General features: G+C 48.9%; 1 protein-coding gene across 1 annotated transcript; it reads right to left on the reverse strand.

Moving 5' to 3' along the window:
• Positions 1–282: 282 nt before the first annotated feature.
• Positions 283–11,070, reverse strand: MRPL14 (mitochondrial ribosomal protein L14; the record flags this gene model as incomplete). Its single annotated transcript, XM_081997570.1, has 3 exons — positions 283–649; positions 3,397–3,477; positions 11,006–11,070. 3 exons carry the CDS (start codon positions 11,068–11,070, stop codon positions 283–285), a joined length of 513 nt encoding a protein of 170 aa, XP_081853696.1.
• Between the last annotated feature and the right edge of the window lie 520 nt (positions 11,071–11,590).

The raw sequence follows: 11,590 nt of genomic DNA on the forward strand, positions 1-11,590 counted from the left end.
TCACTTTAATGATTAGAGACCAAATTAACATCACCAGAGCAGTAAGAGTGAAGGACCATTTCCCCAACACACTGCAGAAGTTCTGCAAAACAAATCAACCCTAGTCTGGAGAAGAACATGGTATTACAATATTTAAACTAGTTGTTCGTAATTCTTAAACAGGAAGAGAGACTCTTGATGAACCTCAACTTTTTCACATTTCACCATTTCCTAGAAAAGGACCAAGGAACAGCTCCTGTATGAAAGGATATAAGCAGGATTGCCAGAAACTCTTCTTAGCCTTCACACAAAGTTGCGGGCAATGGCCAATACTTTGGAGAACTCTCCTTCTCTCTGTCGCAGGATATAGGGTATTGGTGTTTTTATCCTAGTCCCTATTGGATTTCCGTTGTCTTCTATGAGTACCACATTGTTGGAATCAAATCTAGGCGTCATGGGGGGCCCAGGCATCTTGTGCCCTACAATCAAAGCCTTCTTTTTTTCTCCTTTGATAGCCAGAAGGATTGTATCTCCTAGTTTGCCAACTCCGGTCTTGTTATACACGTGGATACATTTTGGTGGCCGGTGGTACGGTGTGTTTCCCAAGGCGCTGTTGTCCACCACTCGCACACGGGTGAGTTTCTGTATTGCTCGGCATGCTCCAGTGGTACTAGCAAAAGACAGGAAAGAATGAGAGACAGATCTCCTCAATAATCCTTGGGGAGCAAGGGCAAACCCAGCACAGGATCTTGTCATTACACAAACCACTCGGAAGGCGCCAGCAACAAATACGTACCATATGGGTGACACACTGACTGCATTCAATATGCTCTTTGAAAGCCAGATGCTACTCTGGGCTTTGCACACTCTTCACTAAATGTCAAACATAAAACGACCGTTCTACTCTGAAACACAACTAAAAGATGGCGTGAAGAGTGGCTTGCATTTACTGGTTTTTTTAGCAACTGCAGATGACTCCATTCAACTTCAATTTAGAAGCAAAAAAATGTGCTTGCTTCTGCTACAAACAGCCTACAGGAAGCTAAGACTCAAGTCAGGCTCTTTCAATCTTGTACACAGTCCTCAGCAACAAGGACTTTTCTGACTAATCTTTTTCAGTGAAGTCTATGAGGGTCTCCCATCTTATTCTGCTCTCAGTGAGACCTCTGAGGTCCTGCTGTGGCTCTGCTAAGCTGCCACCAACTAGAATCTGACAGATCATCACCTTCCCCATGTGGGAGGAACCAAGAGAGACACAGTCTCTTCTGTACCTGTTTGCTCTGTGGGATTATCAGGAGTAAGAAACAACAGAAATAAACTGCACGATACCAAGTTGCTAGATCCAACTCTGTGCTTGGGAACAGCGGGAATAAACTGAGAAATAATTCAACCTCCCTTTCAAGAATGGCTATTCTTTTATCCATTAAGCTCAAATTCAAGTGATTTGTTGCTTCTCTTCAAAGGACACCCAAACACAGACAATCAGAAAAGCAGGAAGATCCTTTCTAATGCTAAAGAACTGCTTTGTAGTAAGTACTAGAAACATGCTGGCCAGACAGCTGCAGGAATGTCAAGCTGATGTCAGCTGAACTACTCAAATAGACAGCATATGGAATCAGCCTAACTGTTCACCTTGTTTTGCAGAGCAGAAGTGTGTACAGTAAATAAAGACCAATGGGGACCATCAGCACTTCTTGAAAACAAAGGACCTGTATTCGCAATGCTGCCTAAAAGAAGAGCAAGCCATCCCTGCGTATCAAACAGTGTGGATGAACATCAGTTGAAGCAGACATTTTTACATGCAGTAAGGGAAGGCCGGCTGGGTCAGTCTGCATTAGACAAACTGCTCCACAGGTCCAGTGCTGAGATTTGTTTCCCAGAGCAGAGACCTATCCTAGCCTTCCCTATAAGCAGGCACCTCTCTTCTCTCTCGGAAGCCACTCACCTCTGCTAGCAGCCACCCTCTCCCATCCCCTGGCAGGACAGTGGTACACCACACTCTATCCTCCACCTGCCAGCTGTGGCTGCACAGCAGGGAAGGCAGAAAGGAGGAAGCTGGAAAGGGACAAGAGTGTTGTCGCAGGAAGGAGAAGGAGAAACCTCGGTGGGACCAAGGCCACAACACAGCAGTGGCAAACAACTAACTGTGTGATTGCCAGGGTACCACTAGACAAGAGTAACTACACAAGAACGACTTTTTCTTTCCCTTCCTTCCTTCATTTCTACCAGTCTCAGCGCAAAATCCCACCACATCCAAAGCAGGCCCACCACGAAGGAAAGGTTTCCCCATTAAGACTGCTGGTGTCCTGCAGTAGTACTGCTCACCTCTGTGGACTTGACGTCCCTCTTGCTGTCAGCATATATATGTCCTTTAAATGTCTACTGGTCAATGCTCTCATGAGAGCATGAGACCATTTACAGAGAAAGCCAGTAAGACTTAGATACCTCCCTGAGATAACTCTTGGGACTATCACACGACCTAGCCCTGAGCATTGTCCTAATCCCCTCTATAAAACACAGTCATGGGAATGACTATTCTCACCCTATAAACTGAATCCCTGACCCTTCAAAGAGCTATATGCTAGGGATTCCCCATACCCGCACTGAATGTACTGTGGGATTAGACTCTAAGCTTTGTGCAAGGCATTGTAAAACATGAGGTCTATAAATTTAAGAAGCTTTAGATGACTTGAGCCTGGAACAAGGACCTAAAGAAAAATAACAAAATGGACACTGTTAAGGTACAAGGCAATAATTTTTCATGTTACTCTTGTTCTAAATAACTGAAATGATAAACTCCGGAATAATTTTAAACATGTAATTGGCTTTACAGGGGCTGGCTGCTGCTTTTTTGAACTTGGCTGAGAAACACAGGCACTTTCAACTTCTGCTTGCAGGCCCTTGCATCACCCTCAAAGGCCTAAAAGTCTCCTAAAAGCATTCAAAAATGCAGAGTTCATACCACACGCAGGCTGCCAGGAACCTGCATCTGTTGTTGCGTTTGGGACCACTTTACAACCTGTGAAGAGACAGCTATGGGATTTTATTTTATTATCTTTTTTGAATTAGAAATACTGTATCTTATGCTTGACCTACTTAGCATCTCTTATGGCCTCAAGTTGCGCCAGGGGAGGTTTAGATTGGATATTAGGAAAAATTTCTTCACTGAGAGGGTGGTCAGGCATTGGAACAGGCTGCCCAGGGAGGTGGTGGAGTCGCCATCCCTGGAAGTGTTCAAAAAACGTGTGGATGTGGCGCTTCAGGACATGATTTAGGGGACATGGTGGTGCTGGATTAATGGTTGGACTTGATGATCTTAAAGGTCCTTTCCAACCTAGTGATTCTGTGATTCTGTGATTCTTTTGATCAGAAAATTCTCCCAAGAAAACAAAAGTAAAAGCAGGATTTGAAAATTACCTGAAGTGTCGTTGGATCACTGCGCTGCTTAGATGGGTTAAGGATAAACCCAATTGCCTATTCAAGAGAGCCATTTGGATTCTGGTAACACACCCTGTGTAAGAAACAAGAGAATCATGAACAGTGGAAATTGGACAAAATCTGTTTCACTTCCTTTTCCTTATGTGAATCACACACTAGAGTCTCAGCACCTCTTTAGATGCTGCAATCCACAGCACACAGAGAGCTAACAGCATCCGCAGCACGATACAAAGCAGATCAAGAACCTCTGTCTGAATTCAGCAGACAGTATAATTCAGACGCGTATACTATAAAGCTGGATTCAGTATCACTGCACTGCAGTTTCCTGTGCACAGAGGTAAGGGGCCTTCTGCATGCACCATGAACCATGTAACAACAGCAGGCTTGAGAATTTTGGATGTGACCCAATTTAGAGGCCACAGTGACCAGTAAAAGCTATCATAGTTACTTATAAAAGCTACCAAAGTTACCTATAAAACCAAGCAAAAAGCCAGAGGTACTCTGTAGACTGTCATCAGAGCTTCAGGAAACAATTTGCCACACAAGAAGCAAGACAAAGCTCCACTGGTGAGGCCATGCTCCCTCTTAGCATGTACGAGGTGTTCAGCAGCCTGTGTTTTAGAGACCAGAATCACAGATCTGCCCATCTCGCCCTGTTAAGGCTGCCCAGATAAAATGGTTCCCTGCAACTTCATGGTGCTCGCTCAACCCAAACTGAAACACCACCCTGACTGCAGCAGAGCTGGGCTACCAGGGTAGCCTCTGAGTGAGTTCACCACACTCTCTTCCCTGACTATGTCTATGGCAGTTCCCTAACCTCATTCTGTCAGACTGATGGGGACCAGCTTGCACACACAATCACAAAGTCTTATCTGAACCTGGATCATGTTGCCAGACACCGGTTAGGCAGAGATGACCCAGGCAGCTACGCTGGCAGACCCAAATGAAGGGTGAAAACACCACAGACCTATAGCCAGTCCTCTTTCAGGCCAGTTCAAGTAGAGCTAAGACTTTCCATCTGACTGAAACTACTGCTGTGTAACACTGCTTGCTTAGACCTTGGCAGTGTAACCAAGACAAGCTCCGTTTCTCTCCTTTCTAAAGTAAACATGAAAAATACATTGACCTCTTATCTCCCTTCACCAGTTCTGATGAGCTTAGGGCCAAACAGTAGCAGTACCTTATAAAGCCCTTTTCTTAACTTTTATTTTAAAAACAAAGCTGACGTAACTTCTCTAAGGGAGAAAAAAATAACCCACAGAGCCTTCTGACAAGCAATGCCACAGCTGTTCTTATTACAACCAAGTAAAGACAAGGCAAAATTTTCACTCTCTCTTTATTGTTTTTATTTTTCCCCAGTGTGTTTGCTTACTTGGGGATGTATTTAATTTTTAGCGTTTGTGGTTGTCCTATGGAGCAAGCGTTACCTGACAGCAAGAGGAGAGGCACTAGAGAAGCACACCACAGCAACTTTGCAGCAGCGCTCCCTGAGCAAAGCACACAATAGATTGCAAACCTTCTCATACAGGCAGGTTTTGAAGAGACCATCAGCAGCTGAAGCTTACATTTATTTGCTAAACAAAGCCACTTTTCAGTGGGGTAGAAGATCTCCAAACGAGTTCAGAGATTCTCTTCAGAGCTCACCTGCACTGTCCCCTCTCTGAAATGAGACCCCAAGAAGGCTGTGTTTTTGCCACAGCTCCTTACCTAGCTGCATGATCCTAATGAAAACAAGGCCCTGCAGTATTTATAGCACTGCTGGCAATCAAGGTCTGACTACCTGGGCCTTGAGGCTGCCAGGATTTCTAAGCAAGTTCAACTACATTGCCCTGCTGTACGCCCACACTCCGCGTTGGCAGGGAAGACAGCCCATGTCCCGTTCTGCGCTTGAGTGTACTGTTTCCCCATATGAAACTCAAACCCGATGGGTAACACAGCTCCTACTTCCTCCAGAATTGCACGGAGGCTTTGAATCCCTTTAGAAAACCCAAACAAGCAGCAGCAGCAAGCTGGCCTCCCTGTTGTCTCTGATGGACACTCCTTGGAGATCCCAGCTGCCATGCCACCCCGCCTCTATTGCCCTGGTGGGCACGGCGGCCCTGGTGGCAGGGGAGGATATGGGCCTGCTCAGCCTCACCGCCACATAAGACTGATAGGTCTGCTGGCTCATGGCAGGGCAGGCACGGGCACACGCTCTGCCCGCGGTCAGACAGACAGCAACATGAGGACCAGCACAGCTAGAGGTGTGCAAGGCCGCATGTCAGAGTCCTAAAGCGCTGCCTAAACTCTGAACTTACTGCCCGCTCCTGGGAGAAGTCACCATTTCTTTCTACCCTGTGGCAGCAGTGAAGGTTTGAAGTTACAAAACTACCGGCAGAAGCATCAACGGCATTAAGTGTCCAAGGACTGTTTATTTTTTCAGATGACTCAGTACCCGCTTCCTTGCTGAGAATTATTCCTTGGCACATTAAGATGTGTCACAAGCTAAGAAACTTTTTATGATTGATTATTTGGTATGAAGCACCCTTCATAGTTAGAATGTTAGGAACTGAGTAAACAGGGGGGATGCTTCCAATTAGCAGGAAGGTTCAGGGTGGAGGGAAGAGAAGAATGCATCTCTGGCATGGAGTAGAGCATACAAGGGTGCAAGTGGGTTCACAAAGAGTGAATCACATCTTCAACTATCGTAACATGCCAGCTTCCCTTCTAGAAACAACAGCCAATAGTCTGGGTCTGTTTCCAGGTGCCAGACTCAGTCCCGACTTGCTCCCTCTGCGGCTGTGAACACGGCATTTGATCTCCTCTGCGCTCTGTGGAGCAGCTATTCGCTAAACTAAAACTAAACTTCGAAGGGCACACAAGTAATTAGCTCTGTCACACTCTGTGCTGCCACACGAATGGTCCAAGTTGGTGCCAAAGCTGAAGAGCTGCTATAAAGCGATGAAAGCCATCAGCCCCAGCGCACCTGGCACCTCTCTCCCCAGCACGGATGTTGCCTCACAGCAGCAGGCCTTAAAAACGCTCGGAGGAGGCTGCACTTAGCACAGGCACAAGGAACGCACGTGACCTGCATTTGCTTCTGAAGGTGGCTCTCCCAGGGTTGCCTCCGATCAGGCTTCAGTACTCAGAGGTGTATGGGAAGACTACCCCCATAACCCTCAAGCACAGGAAAATCTGCAGGAATTCCCAAAAGTGTGCTCTTGGTACTGCCCAACTGATACAGGAGTGCAGTCTACAATACCTGGATGGGCAAAACACCACTGCTGCTTAATACTTAGCCACTAATCACGCCTGACCAAGGAATTATCTTGGAAGAGACTTTGGAGGTCATCTAGTGCAATGTCCTGCTCAAGCAGGATTAATTTCCGAGTTGTTCATGCTAGGCAAGAGCAGTATTTAAATGGACACTACCCTAAAGTGAAAGGTCCAACACAAAGACAGCTATTGATATATGTTGGCCATGCATAGCTGCACCAAAGCAGCGATAAAGAACTGTGCAGAGCAACCTCTCTCCCAGTTCCTACCCTGCTGCCCCTAAATTCTAGCAGTGGCTTTATCTCCTGGTTAGAGAGACTACCTTCTTAAAACCAGAATCACAGAGACGCTTTGCTTCTCTCCATTCCACATATCTGTTCAAAGTTAGCACAGATCTCAGACTGAGTTCAGAGTAAGATTCACAAATGGTGAAGGAGTCTGTTAATCAAATATTTGCTGAAATGATCCAATTTCTACTTCACTGAATAAGTCTAAGCATGCAATAACCCACTGCAGCAAACACTGCATTCTCGAGGGCCCTTCAGCCATACCCCACGCAGTACAATAGACCAACATCAAATTCCGACACCATTCAAAAAAGGAACTCTTCACCAGTTATAAACTTCTGGAAGTTACTTACCCACTGCACCATTTTCAAGTGCCATATGAAAGCTACCACCTTCACTGTTTTCCCTTGAGCTTAAAGAACTAACTTATATTTACTGCAATCTTGAGTGGTTTTTGAATGGAAGAGTTCCAGAAAATTTCATCCCAGCTAACAGAAGCAGGCCGCGTACAACATATCCATCAAACGCATGCAAACGCACAAGCAGACCACCTCAGGGAGCTGATAGAAAGCAAGGACATCTTCCAGATAAGGAAGACAGGGTTACACACCCACTTTGAACCAATGTCAGGGCACACAGTACCAAGAACAGAAGCCCAGTGTCACCCCAATACACATTTCCATCACCTCCCTTATGCTGGCTCTAGCATTCATGTAAATTAGCCACAGTTTTCAGCTAGATCAATTCCCTAATCCAACTCATCCTGCGGCCACATGAATGCTGGTGTGAGGGAATGTGGCAAAACACAAGACTGGGACTTCTCCTTTCACTGCCAACCCAGACTTGCATTGTGATAGTATCTCTGGAGAAACGCCGGGAGATTTGGACAAGTACAGGATCTCTTTCATTTCAGCAAAAATACTGATGTGCTTCACAAGAATGGTCTGTATGAACCTGCACTGTTAGCACGGCCATGGGAGCACTAAAAAGGTCTGCATCTGAACACTCAAGAGGCCACTGCAATGGCTCTGACCGAGTTTTTAATCAGTGGTGCATATCCTAAAAACCAGTCAAGGTGCTGTTCTTACCCTGCCTGCATCCTAGAGTAAACGTACATGTAAATAGTGCTGCTACCTAGCAATCCAGTATTACCTTCCTTTTTAAGCACAGGTTTTGGAAATGACATCTGCTCCCTATATTCCCAAGATCTGTAGTTCCACAATCATTCAGCTATTTCTTTTCCTTCTTTCTGCTAGTAATTCACCCACACAAACAGGCCCCAGGAAGCACAAATGGATGTGGCAAAGCAAATGCTGAGGCCTACTACCCAAAGCCTTATGTCAAACATACAAAATAAACCAGGGAAAAATGTTCTTCACTTTAATAGTAGTAACCTGATCTGTACAGTCAAACAGTGGGGGCCAACATCCCCTTTATTCTTCCAAGAGACCACAATAGACACACTCCAGGCACCACAAAGATTTGAACTGCATCTGTCATCCATCATTAAAATGCAGGAAATAAATCCAAGACAATATGCGCGATGCAAATACCTAAACCCCTACTCTGCCACTGCAGGTTTATTTATAGATGGTCTGCCAGGGTGAGCTACAAGAGCCAACTGTGAACTACGGGACTCAATCCATTCACAGCTCTCCTCATAAAGGAAACGATGTGATTAAGGGCTTGTGTGTGTTAAAAATACACAAGATATTCATTACCAAGACGTAATTGGTTTTACATTAATGACAGCCAGAAAGGCCAGGATTCACAAAGAGGAATTAAGTCTTTTTGAATTCCGCTTATGAATAGGATTAGCTATTAAACAGGATACTTATTGATCCAAGTTACCAACAGAAACTCATTACAGGTACATCTGTTAACAATTTTGAAGCAAAACACACTAACCTCATTTTCCAGATCACAATCAGGAAAGGCAGATAAAAGAGAGCTGAATACCTTTAATGGAAAACTTACTTTTGACGTTTTAAGTATCTAGAAGTCCCAACTCCAAGGTACTTATGGCTCTTATCATTCTAGTATCTCAGCACCTTAAACCATTCTATATATTCATATTTACAGCACTGTACTAAAATAGGGAGGGATTATTCCCAGTGCACCAGCAGGAAATTAAGCTAGAGAGGACAACTTCCTATGTGAGGTCAAAGGAAAGGACCCATAGAGCAGATACCTAACCCCAGAAGCTCAGCTCTGGTATAGTCCGTGGGGATAGAGGTGAAGCCCTGCGAGGTCCCTCCCTGTCTCTGCCTTCCAGAATTACACACGAATTCAAAGAACTGCCCACACTCCTGTAACTTAATGCTGCTATCACCTCTCAGATATATCTTTACTACTTCTAAAAGTATTGAGGTCTCAGGAACAGGACAATAGGCAGCAAGCCACAAGTCCAGATTCTGCTCCCAGCCCTGACCTGGGTGACCAGGTCTCAATCAGCAAGGTGTGATCACAAACCAGACAGCAGTAATCACACTGGGGGAAGCTGTGGCAGGGAGAAGGACACAAACAAGAAGGAAGAGAAAGTGGGGAGCTGTGGCTCAACCATATAAAAAAAAAAAAGTCAGGAACTACTGACCTAGGCTAGTTGTTCACAGAACAACGAACGATAGTGGCTCCAGGCCTTCCTAATAAAGGAAAGGATGCCTAATACAGACAGAATTCAGGCTTAAGAGAAACCTGACCTGGAGACAAAAGCACACTCATGCTGCAAGGCAGCACAGAGCTACCTGCAGCTTTGCTGAAATAAACCTCACTTCTCACTCAGAAACTTCCCTTAACTCAGTTTCTCTGCTTCCAAACAAGACCCTCACAGGTAAGCTCAGAGAAGCCTCGAACCAGACAAGTGAACAAAGCTCAGAGGAGCATCTGTGTCCTGCTTTTATTAAGGCTGGCTGCCCTTCTGCTTTTATTACAAGGAGAAAGTCTTTTATGCTTAGAAGAAACACATCATACTGTCTTCTTCCCCAAATTGCCTCCCCTTACTCACCAGACCTCCAAAGGAGTTTTTTGGAGAATAACCAGCAAAGCACAGACTGGCACCCACACTTCCTGAGTCCCCATGACACACACGAGTAAATGCCATGCTTGTCAGGACACAGGAATTTTGGTCCAACTTTGCTGCATGACTACTCCTACCCACACAAGCTTAATCCTGGTAGCACAGCCCCACATGAATTCTGAAGCAAAGAAACACTCTGAAGGACACATGGGCAGGAGTGTCAATAGTGTTTTCCTCCTCCCCCCTGCCAGATTGCTAGGGCACGGGCTGAAGCCCAGCAGGAGCAGAAGGTGCTGCCTGTTGGAGAGGCAAGATGCTGCCGGTCACCCCATATCTGCAGGGCGCTGCGTACAAGCGACACAAAGGTTCCAGGCTCCACACAGCCCAGGCTCTGGCTCCCAGCGGCTTTGGCAAGATGTCACAACTACCTGCCCTGCTGCGTGCCACTCAAACTCGGCCCCCGGGCCGTCACCGGGGCCTGCATCTCTCAGTCTTTTTAGAGCAGCAACCCACGCTCAGGGTTTAGACGTTTCAGGCCCTGTGCACAGAGCATCAGCGACGCCTGCAAACGGCTCCCTGTGAGGGCCGGGCAGCAGGGCCGCCATCTGGGGGGAGGACCCGGACATACCCCCGGCGCCGCAGGGCCCACACGCGACGCGAGCACGGCAGACGCACAGGCACTGCGGCCCGCCCTCGCCCAGCCACGGCGCCCGGGGGGCTGAGGGGAGGCCGCCCGCGCCCCGAGCGTCTCGGCCGCAAGGCCGGGTGAGAGCTCGGCTCCAGGGGAAAGCCAGCATCCCGCGAGCAGGCCGGCCCGGCGGCGGGGGCAGGCCGCCCGCAGGCCACCAGACGGCAGCCTGGCCCCGCCCAGAAGGCCTAAGGCCCCGCGGTTCAGGGGCGGAGCTCCCGTCTGCCGCACGGTTACCCCCACCCGGCGCCCGCTCCGCCCCCCCACCTCCCCGGCTCCGCCGCCGCTCCCGGGGCCGCCTTTGCAGCCCCCCCGCCCGCATGGAGCGCAAACCCCGCGCACCCCCACCCACCCGCCGCGCACCTCCGAGGGGAACGCGGGCCTTCCGACCGCAGGCCCGCGCGCATGCGCAGCGCCACCACCACCCGCGGGCCCCGCCCACCGCTGTGCAGGGCCGGTGCCTCCGCGCTCCGCCCACCCGGGGCCCCGCCCCGAGCCCAGCGGAGCCGAGCCCAGCCGGGCGGTCGCTGCTCGTTCCCGTACGCGGCGCAGCGCGGTACCGCAGCGCCCGGCTCTGCGGGGCGAAGCGGAGCGGCAGCCCGTGGGGAGCCAGTCTACGCCTGACACGGGGTAAGCGAACCGCTGGCGCGGCGGGCTGCGGCACGGCACGGCGGCCGCGGCTCCTCCAGGCCAAGCTGGCCCGGGGCCGCAGCTCGCCGCTGCCTCGGGGCTTGCCGGGGTGCGGGGGGGGGGCACCGGCCGCACCTCAAGTCCTCCTGAGGCCGGGCAGGGCGGCGCGTCTATTGTGCGGAGCCCCGCAACGGGGGCGGCCTGGGGCGGGGGGCGCCGCCTGCCATCTTGGGGCGGGGCGGGGGGCGCGCCCGAGCGCGGCGCCTACGAAGCGGCCTGTGCCCCCCGCCAAGGCCC

This window comes from Phaethon aethereus, assembly GCF_964289735.1.
Source record: "Phaethon aethereus genome assembly, chromosome: 3".
NCBI classification, from domain to species: domain Eukaryota; kingdom Metazoa; phylum Chordata; class Aves; order Phaethontiformes; family Phaethontidae; genus Phaethon; species Phaethon aethereus.